The sequence below is a fragment of the Podarcis vaucheri genome (genome assembly GCF_965113315.1).
Source record: "Podarcis vaucheri genome assembly, chromosome: 8".
NCBI classification, from domain to species: Eukaryota; Metazoa; Chordata; class Lepidosauria; order Squamata; family Lacertidae; genus Podarcis; species Podarcis vaucheri.
This window is the reverse complement of record NC_138766.1, coordinates 57171426-57191973: the sequence shown is the minus strand read 5'-3', so window position 1 is coordinate 57191973 and position 20548 is coordinate 57171426. Positions and strand designations below refer to the sequence as shown.

The window sequence follows — 20548 nt, the reverse complement described above, 5'->3', positions numbered from 1 at the left end:
GTGTATCTTTGTTAATCCACGATAGGAAACTTCAAAAAAACAAAGCATAAATATAGAGAGAAAGCAAAAAAATAAGATTATAGAAAAAGAAGATAAGAAATAAAAAAGAAGTGAAATAGGATATGCCAGTTAATTATATTCAAAGTATTCAAAGTGTGCACTCCAGAAAACTCTAGCTGTGTTAGTGTCTAACTTTTTCTCAATCTGCTGGGCATCCTTTTCCACTGAAAAAGTCCAAAAGTAACTCTTCAATTATTTGACAGTGGAACAGTCTCGCTTGTGAGGTTATGGACTCTCCTTCCTTGGAGTTTTGAAGCAAAGGTAGATGGCCATCTGTCAGGGACGCTTTAGCTGAGATTCCTGCATTGCAGGGGGTTGGACTAGATGGGGGTCCCTTCCAACTCTACAATTCTATGGTTCTTTTGTCATTAAGTGTCCAAAATAGTCTTTCTCTGGTCCAATATGATGGATTTCTCCCCAAGGGTTCCAACAGCTCTTAATCATGTAATAGTACATACTTATTTGCTTGTTATGTCTTCCTTAAATCATACTCAGTTCCATATATTCCAGTCCCATTTCCTGATGTCCAAGCTTCATCCTGGTTTTTTAGAAAAAAGTTTTTCATGGTCTGAAAACTATTAATAGTACATAACATTTTACAAGTAAAATAATGTAGCTTGCAATTAAAGGTAAGATAATTTCTGCAGGTTAAGAAAGGCTTATGCTATACAATGATAGATCAGACAACAACTAAGGCAAAATTTGATATTTTCGTCTGTGATCCACCCTTTTGCACCATACTGGAGGGGTTTGCATTGCCTGGAGGTGTTTCTCTACCCAGTCCTCCTACCTTCACCCACAAAGTGATGACAGCATCACTCCACTGGTACAGAGCTCCCCATTGTGCCCACCAAAGGGGCAAGTAGGTTGTATCCCAAATTACTGCACCACCTCCAGGCAGACACAGTGGTTTGCCTTCCCCAAGCTTCCAACCTGGCTGACATGAGCAATGGGGCTGTGAACGAGGTGGTGGCTCCACCAGGCTGTCACATCCTATTGTTGTTTGGAGGAGGCTTGGATTGTCTTATTGGACAGTTTGGTTAACAATATTCAATAAAAAATTTACTTTAACAGATAACTGTAACACACTTCAATTGCTGGCAGATCCTGTTTCTAACTTTTTAAAGTCCTTTACTGTGCTTTCCCTATGCATATACATTCAGAATTAAGTTCCACTGAATTCAGCAGGAAGGGAAAACTAATAGGATTGCAGTCTTTCATAGTGGAAATTGTTTAGTCTTATGTCACATTATAAAGGACAGATAAAGTGCGTGTGATTTATTTTAAACCATTTTGAAACAGTTCTTCATTAGGTTACATGCTGAGGTGTTGTAATTTAGTACTGGACCTTTTATTAACTTTGTGGATCAATGCAACAGATTGATACTGATTGCAAACAAAATATTCCATTTAAACAGATAATTTATTATGTTATTAGTATTTAAGGTGTTACAAGAAGATTATTCTGTCAGCTCTAGTTTATTAATAATACTGCTTCTAGATGAAGTCATTTCACACTAATTTGCTGTTTCATTGTTTTTCCCCCTTACAGAAGACAGATGTTCATAACATTTTTTCTGAAGATTCTAATGCTTTGCTAACCATAACATTATTTATTACTTGTTGTGTTTCATTGCATTCTGAATCTTTTTTGGAAAGGCATAAGACTTTGTATGGGAAAACCTACAAAGCAATAGCTAAGTTTAAATTAGAACACCTCATTTAAAATGATGTGGCTTGTTTTCCGGTACTTTACCATTTGACAATGCATATATATAATATGATGCGTATGTTCTTCTGAAGAATAGCTTTTAAAGGGCTTCCTGGTTGCATACAGTTTTGATTCATAGATATGGGGCCAGGGGCTCTTTGGGTTACTTTAACTTCTACATGACTTAAAAACCATGAATATAAGATCAGAAATCGCTGGAATTTTTTTTTGTCCACGTGGTTATTTCTTGTTGCTGTTCACAAACCAACTGACCAAGCTGTTTGAATGCTTTGATTTCAGCAAAACGTTTTATGCCTTTTGTTTCATTTATTCTATTTATCAAAGCCAAGTCTTTTAAAGAATTGGCTAGAAATACCATTCTGGAGTGTACAGTCAGAATGAGACATATGGTAGATAAAAATGTGTAAAGAAATAGCTAAATGTGGTTGTAAGTATTTCTCAAACATTCATCCTAATAGATGGAAACAAAGATACATAAACACTACCCACAGCCAAATTTAAACAATGGGTCTGCCAAAACAGATAATATAGTAACAACATGACAGTATGCAGCATGCTGTTGAACCAAATCTTTATTTGTCTCTTGTGTTGTTAATTATCATGCGCTGTAACTAAAGGAGTTGCAATAGAATCTACACTATTCAGTTATATTGCAAAGAGTTGTGTGCAAAATAAGGCAGATCAGGAAATAAACTTTATACATAATGTTGAAAAAAATGCTTATGATGTAGCAGGAACTTAAGGGAGCATACCTTGCAGCATCTGGTTCACATAACTACATCACCAAGGGCAGAGAACCTGCTGTTTTTCACCCTTTAAGCCTGAAAAATTCATAATTGGATGCAGGACTGAATTCTGAGCCTCAGAACCAAACCACACTTTGAGAGAAGTAAATTTCACTGAAACCAGTTACCTTTATTTCCAGGTACAGGTATAGCACTTAAAGCAGAAAGCATGGTCCTCTTTCAGGTTCCAAGTCTCCCATAGATACTAACACAGATACTGTTCATCCATTCATCATTCATTCATTTTATTTGTATGCCTCCTATACACAACAAAATCAAACAAAGACTACAAAAATAATTTCTTAATAAGTCCTGGGGGCATGGCGCGCCGGCCACAGGGGCGTGGCACCCACCGCAGGCGGGGGGAAGCCATGATGGCACCCCACCGGGATCGCGCTGCCGGGGCAGTGCGCTCCCCCCATACTCCTCTTCCTCCACCACTGATCATAACCCAGTGGCACATGTTTTGCACACACAAGGCTCCAGGTTCAATGATCCTGGAGAGCTATTACATGTCAGAGCAGATAGTACTGGTGTTCTAACTAGTAGCCCAGTGTTCTTCAATCCTGGTTCTCCAGATGTTGGGATACAACTCCAACCATCCCCAGACAGCTTAGCCAACAGGCAGGACCGATGGCAATGGCAGTCTTAACAACATCTGGGGGCTCGAGGTTGAGGAACATTTGCCTAAGCTGATACTAGATTGTTTCCTAAGTTCTTATGGAATCCCTTGTACCTGGGTATTTTTAGAAATGAATGTATACTATAGCATTATTTATTGAGGACTGTAGCTTAGTGGTAGAGCAGCTGCCTTGTAAGCAGAAGACCACAGGTTCAACCCCACAGCATCTCCATGTAGGGCTGGGAGGAGCTCTCTGTCTGAAACCCTAAAGAGCTACTGACAATCAAGGGTCAGTATAGACAGTACTGAGCTAGATGGAGCAATGGTCTGTTATCTATTTACATTAATACAGTACCTTCAACATTCAGAGAGTAACAGAAGCAAAGAGAGAGGCATGGAGAAGGGGGCAGCGAAAAAATGATTTCCTGCCTCAAAGTAAACTTATTCCCAAACACGCTAGACACTTAAAAAAATCAGTGTCCAGAGCTATTACACAAATTTGTGCATAATTTGCAAATACTAATTCATATGGAATTGATAAACATGTGGGCCACTGAGAAGATAGTGCATGCCGATCTTGCTGGCACTGCATTTTGTGGCAGTGTGGAGCCACCCTACAAGCAAAGTATTTTTAAAAAGCTTATCTTTAAAAAAACAAAATGGAGGAAGTAGCAAGAAACTTGGAACCCAGCAGAAGAGACCCATTGCTCAGGCCTCACTGGGCCATCCCCTAACAGTGTCACAGCGCACAACATATTAAAATGCACAGTCAAAACATCTAAGAAGTAAGCAGATACTGCTTAAGACACTGCTAAAATAATCAAACTTGTTTGGAAGGAGGTGTCATTGAGGTCAGTGAAACTCAGTTCCAGGTATACTTACTTAGGCTTAGGCTTCATGTGACATAGATGGATTTGGTCACATATTTACCAACACAACAAAAGAAAAGTTTTGTATACTTCTAATAGGTCCCCTTTTCAAAGTGTAACCATAGTTACAGTATGCAGTTTTTGGCTACAGGTATAATCACAGAGCAACACTTGATCTCTGCAATTTAACAATTTGCTTAGCCAATGATCATAAAGATGGTATGCAGATGATTGGAGACAGTATTATAAGCAAGAAAAAAAGTATGATGTGTAAAACTGCACAGGTGCAGGATTAGTAATTATCTCTATAAAGCAAAAACTGTCTAAACTGCCTTTCCCCAACCTGGCACCCTCCATGTGTTTTGAACTACAACCCCCATCTGGTACATCCATTGGAAGCTGTAGTTCCGAAACAGCTGGAGGGAAGCAAGTTGAGAAAAACTGGCCTGTATAAGTTGGTATGAGGGGTTTTTTTTAAAAAAAAAGAAAGAAAAATAAAAAGCTTCCTGTCTTGTTCCAAGGGTACATTTTCTTCAGAGGATGAACGCAATAAGAATATTCTGTTATAAAGTAGAAAATAAAGGAAGAGACAGACTTTTGCTCAATAATATAGAGGTCATTGAAGAAAAGGTTGTTTTCTCTCTTATTTTGCACCTTAAATGATGAGCATTTAAGGTCCCCAACCCCATTTTGTGGGTTGCCATCTGACTATTCTGATCCTGATCTGATTTTAGGATGTATTTTAACAGATTGTGTGATTTTATGTTAATGTGTTATACATTTGATGTTAGCCGCTCTGAGCCCTGTTTTGGCCGGGGAGGGTGGGGTATAAATAAACATCATCATCATCATCATTTAAACTGGAGAAAGTTCTTAGCAATCCCCTAAGGTACCCTTACATGTGTCAGGAAGGTTTTTTAAATCTCTCTTCCTGGTTTAGTTATCTTATGCTTTATACTAGGGATGGAGAACGTCTGCCCCTCCAGATGTTGTGGATTCCATAATCCATGACTGTTGGCAATGCTGACTGGGGCTGATGGGAGCAGGAACACACCAACCTCTGGAGGACCACAGATTCTACTTTTTATTAATAAATATTAATTGTGCACCTGTGTGGTTTCTTTCTCTCTCACACATGGTTGGTGGTGCAGGATTGATTGATTGATTGATTGACTGATTGATTGATTGATTTTGCAAGGGTAAAGCTGTCATTGTTCAAGATACAGATACTGAGTGTCTGTGTGTCCCATCTTGATCTCCGATCATACTGGTTTTATTGGTCATTTTAAAATTTCATGCTTTCCAGAATGGTGAAAAAACTCCAGTGAGCCTCACTTCTTGAAATTATGACCCGCTTTGCTGCAATAGGCATCAGCTAATTTGGATATGACTCTGGAAACGGTTTATAAGGAGGAAATGCATACCTATCTTCCACATACAAAATACTTTCTTTAAAAAAATTCATATATATTTAAAGTCCGTGAAAAGGGTGTTTAAATGCAAGGTGGCCTCCCCTCAGCAGATTTGATTAGAGTGTATATATAGTTTGATTTCCTTTATGTGTGAAATTGATAGAACAGAACATTTTTTCAACTCTGGTTTGGTCAGATTTTACCACTCCAGTGAGGTGCTTGGGACTAAAAGAAACAACTACAATTAGAAACTAGGGGAAAAAATGAACTAACAAGCTTTCTCGCCTGCAGCAAGCCTCCCCCATTATGTCTGAACATTTATGAAGCTACCAGTGGTTGATTTATTACTGCTGTAATGAACTTCACAGGCATCAACAGATTAGTATCTACTTTGACAAAAAGCCATTGTCAAATCTTGTTGGACTGCCTGATCAGTTTACTTTTGTTATTAATGACTCTGGCCAGCTTTCTTGATCTATGAGCAATACTGTTAGATGACAGAGGTCTTCCATTTGGGCAGGAAAAAGAGAGAGAGAAAGAATCAATGCAGCATTTTGTTTCCCAGCATTTTGTTTCCTATCAATGCTGTTGATCATATAGATTTGTAATTTCAAACAAAGTCATTAAAGTAAGTACTTCTAGTGTATGAAATCTTCTGTGGTGTTTTCCCAATGTTTATTGTGAGTTTACCTGTGGACTGTGTTTTCTGTAGCTGTTGGAATAAATGGATTGTCAAATGTTCCTTTCAGTTGTCCTTACCTACTGTTCAGAATACAGTTAACTACTTATTCAACTTCTTCTTCTTCTTCTTCCCTTTGGAATGTCACAAATAAACCTCAGTGACTAGACCAAAATAGTTATTACCATGTTGCTTGCTTTCCAGTGTTCCAAAATGTCAGACATTTGACCTGCGTAGCTTTTAAACATGACCTCATTGCTGCTTTCCATTCATTAAGCTATCCCCTTTTGCTCTCTTGTCATAAAAGATAAATGAAGATTCACACAATCTTGGTGTGAGTGAAGATTTATTGTTTACATTAATGTAGATTAAGTAGAAACAAACCAATTATAAATCATGCCAATCTTGTCATTTTAAGACTCCATCAGTTTTCTTATTCCCATGATTACAATTTCTGGCCCTTTATAGCACTTCAAAGATGAACAACTCAGACTACTTTCCAAGTTATAGTTAGCAATTAGAGTGCATTCTGCAGTAGAGTTCTGAGATTTAATTATGCAAAATTCGTGCTTTCTCCAATTAAATTAATAAATATATCAGACTTGTCTTTTATGCAGTCGATGATAAAATGTTCTCAGCTCTGTATGTGAACAATGCCTCTGGAAGCAAATAAAAACATTAGTTCTGCCTCTGAGATTTACAGAATAACCTACATCTTTGGTGGGTGGGAATTCAGTCAGTCAGTGTTTTGGTGGCTTGTTTCCCTCAAGTAAACAGATTTGTAATCTACTAAAGATAAAAATACTGGCATTGGAACAGCATTCTAGAACTTTTCTGTGTGCTCTATTTGACTCTTTTGTTTACTACTGGAAAGTGATCACACCTAGATATGGGATGTGAATACAGATGGATCTGAATCCTACAGCCATCTGCAGAGTTGTAATTGCTGTCTGTACCCACTAGTAGCAAGTGATTGTGTGACTATGGTTGTGGACATATTACTCTGCATGGATTCCACATTATTATTTTTGTTTGTTACTTAGTGCCACCCACTACATCTGCCCCTCTTTTTTTTAATACCAGTAAGCTACTGGGGGTTCTGAACCAGTGCCTCAAGAGGGTAAGGATCTGGATGAGGAATAGCACACTGAAGTTCGCTCCAAACAAGACATGTGCTCCTTTTCTGGAGGAATACAGGCTTGTAAACAGAACTTGTTTTGGATGGAATTCTACTCCACTTGGGAGTTCTTCTGGATTCAGCTTTACATTTGACCAGGTAGCAGCAGTGGCCAGGATTGCATCAGGCTGGCATATCACTCATTCCTCCATTATCAGTTACTTCAATGCACTCTTCATGAGTCTGCTGTTGGTGAATTTTTGAAAGCTGCAGTCAGTCCAGATTTCAGCAGCAATGATGTTTGTGGACATATACTTATATATGTTTGTGGGCATATACTTACATAATTTTTTTGCCATTTCTCATAATACTAAAAAAAACAAGGTTCACCAAATAACTTGAACATTGGGAAATTCAACACAGGTAATAAGAATTGCTTTTTGCAACAGTGAATTGTAAAACTATGGGATTAGCTACCACAAGATATCATGGTGGCCACCAATCTAGACAGCTTTAAAAGGGTTAGACAGCTTTGTAGATGGTAGGACTATTAGCAGCTGCTGGCATTGCCTCCAGCAACAGAGGCCACTGAATACAAGTTGCTTAGGAGGATGAATGGGGAGTGCTGTTCATGTGTTGCCTTAGGGGCTTCCTATAGGGATCTGGTTGACCCCTGTGAAAACTGAATGATAGACTAGATATACTTTTGGTCTGATCCAGCAGGGCTATTCTTATGTCCATGTGCAAATGACATTTTCTGACTGTGGCATGCAGAAAGTTGATCCATCCTGTTATGTTGCTGTCTTGGGCCATGGTAGTTGCAGATGCACCCAGTCCTTACCACACATTAAGATATTTGTGTGACTTAAAGTTATTTGTACAGAAGAGGCAGCAGCATTACCCTTTATGAACTGTTCCATAGGCCAAAACTTGTTAGAGAAATGGTCTGCTGCTATTATTCAGCTGAGAGATGTAAGGAAACATCATAAGTTGATGCAGTGTTCGTGCTCACAGGGAATAAAATGTGTTAGCCTACAAAAGTATCTTTCCTGGATTTATGGATCTGCCCAGCAAACAAAAAACAAAAAAACACCCACTCATTATGTACATCAGACCTATTGGGAGGAATTCAACATAGTGCTATAGAAATTGTTCTGTCAGTGCAAACATTTCAGCTTGCCAGATGGAATAGTCTCCTCTCCCTCCTCTCTCTGCACTCTGTTCTGGAGGTTTTCCCAACCACCCTGAGACAATCTGTGGAAGATGGGAGCATGAGGAAGGAGAGAGGGGAAAGTTCCGTTGTGCTAGTAGAAGTCCTTGCAGTGGCTTCTGCTAGCGGGACTCATTAGTTGAAACTGGCCCATTGTGTCTTGAAGATAACTTGTGGGTTACATTTCTCCAGCTCTGACCTTTGAGATAAGTGGAATTAAATATTACGATACTTTCTTTGTTACGTATCTGTTACTATGACTCTTCCACAACTACAAAAGCTATACTTATAGTATCACATCATCTGTCATGTGGAGGAAATACCAGAATGATGCAGCTTCAAAAAGCACAATAATGTTGGAAAGCAGAAAAGAAAAATAATTTTATTTCTTAATCAGTGCACAGTTCAGTGATGTTAGACTTTTGATATATAACATGAAGAGCAAGATCAGATTTGGCAAGTGTTCACAAGTTAGTTAGCCAGTGTTACAGTTTCACAGATGCTGTAGAAGAAAACAACCTGCAGTTATATAATGTGTACACAAAATGCTACAAAATGTGGTATACTAGAGCAATTGTGAAGCAAATTCATTGTTGCAGGGTAAAGCAGCAAATTGGGCATCAGACTGAAAGCATTGTAAAACATTTCTACTCTTGTTTCAGAGTACTCTTATTTGTGCTACCTACCATCCTGACATCTTGCAACTGTAACAGTGAACGAGGGACCTTCTGCATGCATATCATAGATTCTGTGGCCCTTCTTCAGGAAAACTGAAGCATAATGATTTAATCTTTTTGATCATTAAGCAACTATAGAAGTTTTAATACAACTGTTTCAGTTTTACATCAACCTGGAACCCCATTGATACTACTAAGACCTGTAGAGATTTACAATGTATAAGTGATGGCTTCTTGCTGAACTATACAATGTTCTTTTTAAATGAGATAGAATTGTAGAGTTTCAAAGGGTTCAGGGGTCCAACCTCTAAATAAAAGACAAATTTCTTGCCTTGCTTTTGTTGCACAGCAACACAGATTTATTATTTCTAGTGATTCTTAGGGGCCCAAGGTGAACCTGAGGATGGTGTGGCGTTCGTTCAAGATCTGCTTTAATAAACCATTGCAGAGTACCAGATGGCAAGTTTGGTCTGAAGAGAATGGACATGCAGAAAATGTTAAGGTTTTAAAAATCTTTGGAAATACTACGTTCTAAGGCAAAAGGGGAGTGAGTGGTGCATTCATCTGAAATGGCACATCACTGCATTTCCCCATAGAAACTGCACCTGAGGGCAGAGCATGGGTGGGGACAGATTCTTTCAGATTCTGACTTAGCATAGCAAGAGTAAAATGAGATACTGCAGTGATGGGAATTGTCACTCTTGGAACAGTGCTAGAACTGCATATTACATTGCAATTACTGCTTGTCATTGACAGGTATCAAATTACATGGCTGGACTTATTAGAAAAAATGAGTGAACAAAGTATTAAGAAAGAGGTTGAAGAAGGATTGCAGGAAAAGAGATGCTACATAAATATTGGAGCAGAAGAAGTAGCCAAGCAAGGAAACTACAGCAAGTGATGTCAAGAAAGGATTAAGACCTTTACCTATCATGCAAGAAGATTAAGCATCAGCCATTGAATAAATAGATACATTAGATGAAGAGATTGCTCTCTCTCTCTCTTTCTGACATGCTGAATTTTTCAGAATTCTCATTTGGGGCTTCTGAGATCTTCTTGCCAGGAAGCATGTATATGATCCCAGTTTAGATTCCCTACATTGTCACCTAGGAAACATTGGTTGTGTTTGGGTTGAAATGAGTACACTGTGATGTGAAGAGAATCGCCACACAACATTACTGTGGGTTGCGCCCTAGAAACAGGGATACCTTTCCATATAGATAAGCCCAGGAGAGAACAGTTTTTCAAAACTGAGAATTAAGATTTAGAAGCAGAGCTATGTATGCAGTATAGGGCACTCTAGACTGAAGTGTGTTTTCTAAGTATGTTAGTGTATTCTTTGTTTTATTATTTTAACCTATATATTCAGTTCTAGTGTTGTTCTTAAATAGCTTGCCCAAGGTTAACGTTCCTTGCTTTATTTTCACTCTGAATTGCTTTGATACATTTTCTTTCAGAGAGCCATTGAATGAGCCAAGTATATTTTTTTCTTAAGACAGGCATAAATGTCACTTGAGATTAGATAAGTTGTTTTAGATCGCCATGGGCTGTTTTATCTGTTTTACAATGTGATCCTATACATATCTGCTCAGAAGTAAGCCCCGTTGAGCAAAGCCTTAAGCTGCTCTGGCAATAAATTTAACCATTTTTCTCCAAGGGGAAAATTTGGGTGAATGATGGGGCTTGATTTGCATGAAAGTGGGGGTGATAAGTAAGTGGGAGGGCCAAATAGCAAAGATTTGAACTTGCCCTTAAATGGCTGCGGTTCTGGTAATCAAGCCTGTGCTCTTGCATAGAAGAATTGCCATTGCTGGTTTGGTTATGGAATGTTCATGGAGTTCCCAACTGCTGTAAGCTGTGAATGAGAATCTTGAGGATATATACAGTGGTGCCTCGCAAGACGAAATTAATTCGTTCCGCAAGTTTTTTCTTCTTGCGAGTTTTTCGTCTTGCGATGCACAGTTTCCCATAGGAATGCATTGAAAATCAATTAATGCGTTCCTATGGAAACCGCCTTCAGACCAGGTCCGGAGACAGTCTGTCCCCCCGACCTCTTCTGAAGGCTGGGGGGGACAAGGGATTTTCTTCCCACCCCCAGCATTTTAAAAAACCCCGGGACAGCGGAGGACTTCTCCGCTGTCCGGGGCGATGTAAAAGCTCCCGGGAAGGCAGGCAGGGGGGAGCAAAGACTTCCGCCCCCCGCCCGCCTTCAGAAGAGGTCCTGGACCTCTTCTGAAGGCGGGCGGGGGGGCGAAAGTCTTCCCCCCCCCGCCTGCCTTCAAAAGCCGTCCGCTCTCCCGGGAAGGCAGGCAGGGGGGAGCAAAGACTTTCGCCCCTCGCCCGCCTTCAGAAGAGGTCCTGGACCTCTTCTGAAGGCGGGCGGGGGGCGAAAGTCTTTCCCCCCCACCTGCCTTCAAAATCCGTCCGGGACAGCGGAGAAAGGCGCTGCCTTTCTCCGCTCTCCCGGGAAGGCAGGCAGGGGGGAGCAAAGACTTTCGCCCCCCGCCCGCCTTCAGAAGAGGTCCAGGACCTCTTCTGAAGGCCGGCGGGGGGCGAAAGTCTTTGCTCCCCCCGCCTGCCTTCAAAAGCCGTCCGCGATAGCAGGAAGCGCTTCCCAGCTATCCCGGACTGCTTTTTAAATGCTGGCGGTGGGGAGCAAAGCCTTTCGGCCCCCGCCGGCCTTCCTGGACCTCTTCTGAAGGCCGGACGGGGGGAAAGGCTTTGCTCCCCACCACCAGCATTTAAAAGAGGTCCCCGGAGATTTCCCTATGGGCTTTCGTCTTGCGAAGCAAGCCCATAGGGAAATTCGTCTTGCGAAGCGCCTCCAAAACAGAAAACCCTTTCGTCTTGCGGGTTTTCCGTCTTGCGAGGCATTCGTCTTGCGGGGTACCACTGTATGTCTATATGTGGTTTGTTTCCTTGTTGGACTCTGTCAATGAGCATTTGTGGGGAATATTGGTCTATCTGTCCTGTTGATAGAGACTTACATTGAAACACATTGGCAGTGGTGAGGTTAGCTAGACATTGCTAGCTGTAAACAAGTTGCTGTGGTGATACCGTTTGCTCATTATGAGGCTTGAAAGGGATTCTCTCCCCACCCCCACCCCATATCCAAAACTGGCTCAAAAAGCCACTGATTTATTTATTTATTTCACATTCATTGAGGTATGGGGCCGCTTTGCAAGCTTAATCCTGGTTTTCCTCTCATATAATGAATAAGTAATCTGTGTTTGGCCTTGTGTATTGATTTTTTTCAATTATGTAACTAATAGCTGTTTTTATTTTAATAATGCAGATCTTTCCGTGCTTCGTTCTGAAATCAAACCTTTTCACATTGGCTTACTCTCCTGTTCCAAACTACTTGTCTTTTATTCCCTCTTTGTTCTGTCCCCAGCCATTGAAGCTTCAAATTATTTTATTCTGCAACCTCTTATTTTTCTTGCTCCGCTTTCAGAACTCATTGTCAGTACCCCAGTCTCACTTTAAAACTAAAGCACATCTTATCCACATGATGGGTAGAATATTTCTGCTAGTTTTTTGTTAGATTTCTCCAGTTGTAGTTCACAGGGCTAGGCTTTGGCAGTACATATAAAGAGGAGAGGCGTTTTATCTTAAGAATGGTTGATTTTACTGTACGGGATGCAAGAGGATGAAGGAAGTGCTACAAAACTGGTTTCAACACAATATCAGTTAATTGGAAATGGGTACATTCTTTCTGAGACGTTGGGTCATTTGTAAAATGTCAGCAAGATGACAATGATAATAAGAATCTCTATTTGCATCACTATATATATATATATATATATATATATATATATATATATATATATATAATTTATGAATAGCAAATGCGTATGAAATAACCTAATGTCTTCATATCCTCTTGTTTAATGAGATATGCCATGATTTCCCTTATTCTTTGAAGACTGTGGCCATTTCTTTTCCAAATACAGCAAAACCAAATCATTAAGTTTTCCTGTTTTTAAATATACAGTGCTTGGGGTGGCAAACTGCAGTCACATTATTATCCTGCATATATTAATAAGACAAAGTTGTAAATAATATAATACAGGAGAAAGAGAGACTTATTAGCATATCATTAAACCACTTTAGTCCCCAGAGCAAAACCCATTTTTTATCACTTACTAGAAGTGTCTTGCCTTATAATTATACATATATGAAATTGACAAAGGCACAACATTTGACTGGGATGCTGGGTAGCTTGTTCATTTTGCCATAAAAAGACATAGTCAGAATATTTAAATTGCTGCTATTCTTATTAATATCAGCACGGTCATATGTGTGTCTACTCAGAAGCAAGTTCCACTGAATTCAGAGGGAATTACTACTAGGTAAGCAAGTATAAGATTGCAACTTAAGACATTTAGGGTATTGTTATTGCTCATAAGTATTTGAGCACTGTTTTCAGTTAATAATTCTAGGAGGAAATGTAATTACCTTAGTATTGTTACATGTAATAATATCTGTGATTTCTTATGTAGTTTAATTATAGAATGTTATATACCGTAGTTAATCATAAACCCCCTTGATGACTCTGAAGAGTCTTATAGTGCCCATAATTTCCCACCACCTCACTGGACAGTGAAATGTTGATGAATGAAATAACCAGTACTCCTAAATCAATACGTTTAAGAAAGAAACTTCAGTTACTAGGCCATTTAGCTTTAAATCGTTTGATAACTTGCTTAAAATAAAAAGCAAAATGGTCTTGCATATGTTTTCTTCTCAAGTATTTAATGAAATGCATCTTCATACTATAGGAGGTGCTTCAGAGTTACTTCTCTATGGTTTCACCCCTATTGTTGCAGATCGTATCCTCCCAAAAAGAGGACACGTGTTGCGGTGAGACCTGGAGACTGACCTCCTGTGTTGTGGGTGGGTAAGATTGGATAGCCACAACACCCAATTGGTAGGTCTCTTGATGTTGGGTTTAATCTGGCCAATGGGTCCAAACGGATCGAGGGACCTATATATACCCATGCACGTGACCCAGAGCTTCCTCTTTCGGCTCATGCATTCGGAACACCCGCCCACCTCTCCCTACTTTTAGGGCATTTTTTGCAATTGACCTTGCTATGCCGTCGTGTGTCGTCTGTCGTTGGGACAGGGGCACGGCAGGAATTTCCCCTGCTTGGCTGATTGCCATTTGGGTTTCACCTGCCGCGTAGCAAATCATCACAACTTGTAAGGTTGCGGATAGGCACTGGTTCAGGTGATAGGGATGGGAGAATGGTCTCGCCATCCCTATGTGAAGGGTATTCCGTTAAAGGAACCCAGGGACTCAACTGGTTTGTTGAGTCCAGGGGAGCATCTAGAGGGTGAACATAGTCTGTTCCTGGCTTTTTGCCTACCCAGGTGTTCACCCTTGGCTGACCTATGCTGGTGCCCTGGGTCAGCGCTGCTTGCAAGGGTGCAGGGAGCTAGTCAAACCAGAGCCTATGCAACCACTCACTTCCTGTAATCAATAAAGTTGTGGCCTAAATTCTGCCAAAAACCAAAACTAAAATTTGAGTCAAATGTGTTTTTATTTAGGGGGGAGGTATCTGGGTCTGAACACACAATAACATTGAAAGGCCTGGCACTATGCGGTAGGACCAATGTCTTTTCCATTGTATCATCATATTGAACCATAGGCGATGGTTCAATGGGGCTGCATGACTGGTCCTTCTGACATGGTGCCAAGCCTTTAAATACTTGGACTGCCGAATGAAGCAGCTCTAGCATATATGAAGGATACCTGATTTGGTGTTATAATGCAATATACTGCTGGCTTAGGAGTTCTAGGAAAGTGATTTTAAAATATGAAGGAGTTCCCTTTTCACCTGTGATTCAGGCTTAAGTTATAATTAAGTGTAAAGTGTTGATAAAGGCAAGTATGCTAGTATATAGGCTCACGTATTAAAATATTAACCTATTACAATTAGGATGCACTGGGTTTGGTTTTTCTAAGATTCCCCATTAATTCTTCAAAATGAGTCACAATTAGAAGTTTTATTGATTGCTAAGAGGGCCCAAATGAGTGGACCCTGAAAGATGAAACTAAATTAAAGGCATCTGTCCAAATTAAAATGGAAGCATGCATGAAGAATATACTAAATGAACATGTATGCTCCTGTAATAATACTTTTATTATCTTCAGCTTGCAGGCCAGACTTTTAATTATGACCTCTTTTTATATATCAAGGAAAACCATGTATTTGGGATTAAAAACCTATTTCTTTAACTAGTCAGGTTAAAGGCTGTGGCTTGATACATTCCAGGCTGCAACTTTTATAAAAACCAGAGAACACTTCTAATAACACTTTTCTAATTTAATGGTTCAGTGCACAGTCAGTAAAGATTTAAATAATTCAGAAAGAAAGCCTATTTTCTTCCTTTATTGGAAGTTTGAGTCAGGCAAATTCTTTGACATTTAATAGGTTTTAACCCTTTTAATAACTTCTTATAATGAAATTTATTGGAGGTTGTTTTAAATAAAGGGTTATTATATTAGAGTGAATAGCAGTCAGTGTGTTTTTTATGATTAGTTTTGAGACCTTGGCCCTGTGTGACTCAAAAGGTTATTAACACATCAAGTAGAAGAGAATGTTAATATTCACAAAATTAAGTGTGTACCAAGAAATGTTACGCTAGTACATTTGTGTCATTACATGATCATGCTCTAAAAACCTGCCGTTAACATTTGAGTATTTAATTGTTTTAAAGAAGCTTACGGTCACTTACAAGAGCTGATATGGTGAAAGACAAGATGGCTTCCTTCAAGAGAGCATTACCCAGTGTTAATAGTAGAAACCAATAATTGAATGTTATTTTTCTTGTTTTTTTATTACTGAGAAAATTATTTTAAGCCTTATAATTTCAGTTACTTAAGAATAAGATTAGTTTCTCATCAAATGAGAAGTTAGAATTATATTTTGATTCTAGCCTGAAGCAGATGAGGTTATTTAAACTGCAGCATGCTATAAACCAGAGATCCAGGCAATGTACATCTTTTGTTACTTAAACCTTATCAGTAAATCACTAACTCCTTTAACAAATATATGAATATTTCCTATATTAAGGGTATATTTTGCACCTGTCATGGGCATCTTTAATTATCATATTCAGATCACTTTTTTATTTCATCCTTTTGAATTATTCTATTGCAGTCCATTGTAACAAGTGACCAAATTGCAAAATTCAGCTACAGATTTCAATCATTACTGCTGTGACTAAAATGCACAGGCAGGTTTGTGAGGCCTTCAAAAAAGTGTTTTCCTTGATACAAGAGGACTGTTGATCTGGAAAAATATTGCAAGCCTTGGGTGAAAACATGACATTCTTAGAGCAGGGGAAGTTTCTTTGTTGCATTTGGCCCATATGACCTCTTTGTCAAGGTCTGGGTGGGAGGTAGGGATGTCTGTTTTAAGAAGCTTGCTGTGCTCAGTGCTGAACAGTGAGATTCCCTGTTGTTATTACTGAAAACTGTCCTACCACATCCTGCCACTAGCCATCCATGCAACTTTTAAAAGTTAATAAGGAGTGAACAAATGGATTTTTAAAGGAATGCTTATGTAGCACTTAAAAACTTTAAAGGATGGATAGCTCACCTGGAGAATACAGAAGGGCAAAACTAATCACAGGCATGTCTTTTATTTCAGCTGCGAAACTGGACTAACATGGCAGCTGAAGAATTTGCTGTGAGCTCTGTTTTTATATTACATCTGTCTTTTCCCTTGGCTTTGGGGTTAATTTTCATCTTGCTTCAGCTAGCATGTATAGCAGGGGTGGGCGACCTGTGGCCCTTAGCCTTATTTTATGTGGTCCTTGACCAAATTTAGAAGCCCTCTGCAAGTGGGCTGGGTAAAGAAGAAAAGTGAGAAAGAAGGTGTTGAAAAAGTGTCAATTTTTAGTTCTAGCCTCACCAACAGCCAGTTTTGGCCCCACACACAGTTGATGTGAGGTTCATGAAAAATTGCCCCAAACATTACCCACCTCTAACTTGGATGCCTTGTGGAAATGGAAAGGTACCTGAATTCACACAAGATGTACACCCAAATTTCCACCAATTTACTCCTTCCATTGAAGCTCAACACTACATCTCACATTGTTCAAGAATGTCTCCCAACAATTGGCAGTGGCATTTGAGTATTTGCAGAGACGTGCAGTAAGGAAGAAGGGGTGGGAAAGCCATTTTCTTTGGAATCAAGGTATTATGATTGATGTAAGCATGATTACTGCGATCTAAATCAAAAGAACAAGTTTGGTTGTTCTTTGCTCTAATAACTAATGTCATTAAAGCCATAGTTATTCACAATTCATACTTATCTGATCCTTGTGTAGTTCTATGCTTTCTTCTTGATTCAGTCAGTTTGTGCAATGGGAACAACTGGCTGGGCAAAGGCCCAGTGGTAGATCATGCACTTTGCATGCAAACGATCTCTGGAATCTTCAGGTACGACTGGGAAATCTTGGAGAGCTGCTGTCAGTCAATGTAGACTATACTGAATTAGGTTGACCATTGACCCAACTCAGTATAAGACATTTTCACATATTTCTGTAAATTAAGAACAGCTGACTGCAGTCCCAAACAAATACTGCCATAGAGATTTGCTGCCAGTATTTCTTTCCATATCTGATCACTTATCAGCATTACTAGGTTGAACCTATTAACAAACTGCCTCACTCGCTGCCCCAATAGCTGTCTTACTCATTTCTTACACAGTGTGGTCTTCCTCTTCCTCTACATGCAAGCTCCTTTTTCCTTCTAGTTCACTATGGTGCTATGTTTCAACTGCACAGATACCAGCCGTGGGTAGTTTTCTAACTAGGTGCTAGTGGTGGGTAGGGCAATAAGCAAAAGTGGCTGGATAAAAGACTGCTAATTTTACCTTTGTACAGTAGGCTTCTTTCTACATGCACACACACTGCCCTTCATCCAGGAAAAGAAGAAGCATTATCAGTGTTCATTGACACATTCCAGCCAGCCAGAAATGCCACGTGAGAATGCAAGGCAGGGCCCACGTGGGAAATGGCCTGAGAGAAGGAGTTGTGGCTGGAGAGGTGGCCAGATAGAGATGCCTGGGGCCTGAAGTTCCACACAAACACATTCTCTACCGGTACTGTTTTGTAATTGCAGGAAACAGGATGTGGTGGTGTTAAGGTGTGGATTACAATTTCAGCTATCTATTTTAACAAAACTCAGCTCTAACTTTGCCTCATTTCAAAAAAAAAATTAATAAAAAAATGCTATGATAATGTGCCACTGCAATGTTTCCAAAAGGCCCTGTAGATAAGTGCTGGGGGTGGGTGGAAATACTTTGCTGAGTAATTGTACAGTATAAGCTCTAGTCACACTTTAACTCCTGCAATGCATTTCAGTAGCCTTGAGGAAAACTCTCTCCAGCGTTCAGGGTCAAACGATAGCAGGCAGGGCTAAATGGAAGGGCTTCAGAGATGCCTCACTTCTCCTTGTTCTTGCTGCATCTGGCACACTTCCAGGCCTTTCCTGCTAACACCGCAGAAAGCAGCAGCTGGTGACTAACATTAGCAAATAAGGCCTCAGGGCTGCCCATATTCGAGTTCTTCATTCACCAACTGCTATTCAGCAAAACAGCTGGATCAGAAGCGATACAGCCAAGAAGTAGTTAGAGTTTTATGTGTACAACTGTTCAGATATAGATTGTCTGCTAGAGGCAGAGATAATGATAGCTTTCAAGGCTAATATGTTTGACTAGGATGGAGCTGGTGTTTGAAAGAAGAGATTAAAGTGCCAGTAACAATCACAAAATGTTTTTCAAGATTCAAATGAAAGCCATTGGTTGACAGTATACATTGATTTCCCCCTCTCCTCTTTCCTTTCCCCCTCCCCCCCTTTCTAAGTATCAATTCTACACATGCCAGAAATTTTATTACACAAATCTGTACAAAGCCTGTTAAAAGTGATAATTCATATTGCAGTATTCCACATTAAAATGTTTGGGTGAAAAATAAAACTACAGTGCATGTTCTGGGACTTCTAGATACAGCTGGCATGAATGTGTTGCAATCCATGCGCATGCCAAAAAAATTAAAATAAAGCAGATCAAAACCTAATCTCCATAGCATTTCATAACCGATAGTCAAGTCTTTAGTTCTTGATGGAAATATTACAATATTATAATGAATATCCTACCTGTATGGGTTGTATGAGATGCAAGCATGTCTGTGTCCAACCTAGTTCAGACATAGTTGGAAGAAATGTTTCCTGCTTGGATACTGAACCACAGTGAACCTCAGGCTCCCCATTTCTCCCTCTTTATTCCGTCTTCCTTCCCTCCTTCTTTCTTTCAGATGAAATTTAATGCTTTTGATTATAAACTATCCACATTTCCTCATTATGTTCAAACTTGGGGAACTGTGATTTGCTAAAATTATGAGCTAAGATCAAGCCAAGGTAAAATCATGGTTATAGACCCTGGCTTGTTCTCAATTCAAGTTTTAAACAAAGCTCACTTTCCCAAACTCAGACATCATAGGGAACTGTGGTTAGCTTCTGGTGCATGAATAAGCAGAGGGAAGTAAACAAGCCCAAAGCTCTCCATGCTTCATTCTCATGCAGGAAACGTGGCTCCTTCACAGCTAAACTGGGCCTCTGTTTTCATAACCAAATGTGTAAACTTCCTGGAATTTAAATATTATGATAAAATATAAATCTGAGAGAAAATTTAATTATTTGCAATAATTAGTTTATGATTAGACTGACATTACTAGTTTCTGCTATATATGTTGGGCAGACTTCCAGACTGTGCCCCTTCATTAAATATCTAGAGCTGTTCTGTATTGTGCAACACTTGAAAATAAATACATTTACAATTTCCAGCCTTCTATCCTCATATAGTCAAATACAGAAGCACTTCTTTCATTATTTACATCACCGATTTGTTTACTTGGATCTCCTAGAACTTCTAGGGTTGTGTCCAATGCTGTGCCAGCAGAGTTTCACTGGTACAACAGGACTTGTTTCCTTTCTTCCCCTGCGTGCCCACAGAATATGTTCTGGAGGTGACAGGAGAGGAGGGCCTGCTGCGTGCTCAGAAGTCAGTTGTGCCAGCGAACTACAGTAGGACATTGTGGGATATCCATGGACAAGTATATTTGTCTTCTGGAGAAGTAAAGCACTTCATTGTCCATTGATTACTCCTCATCTCAGCAAAGTTTGGATTCATTGCTTGAATTAAAAAAACAAAATCAGAAGTCCATTAAAGTTAAAATCAGTGACCCAAATAACACAGTAGTTTAATTTGTTGGGTTCAGAACTTTAAAGCTCTTTGCATTCATTTATGATTAGTCAGTTCAATGATAGCATTTCTGAAATCAGAATAGTTCCTCAGGCAGTTTGGGGTA

The 20548-nt window shown here is 39.5% G+C and overlaps 1 protein-coding gene across 2 annotated transcripts in view; it reads left to right on the top strand.

The window, feature by feature from the left end:
* TOX (thymocyte selection associated high mobility group box) overlaps positions 1-20548 on the top strand; it is a 211063-nt gene that overhangs the window by 152210 nt on the left and 38305 nt on the right. Inside the window, exon 4 of one of the 2 annotated variants that reach the window (XM_082233849.1) lies at positions 16825-16863. The exons of the other annotated variant lie outside the window; for it this stretch is intronic. Coding sequence (XP_082089975.1) covers positions 16825-16863 — 39 coding nt within the window. The remainder of the gene's footprint in view (positions 1-16824; positions 16864-20548) is intronic. 2 annotated transcript variants of the gene reach the window in all.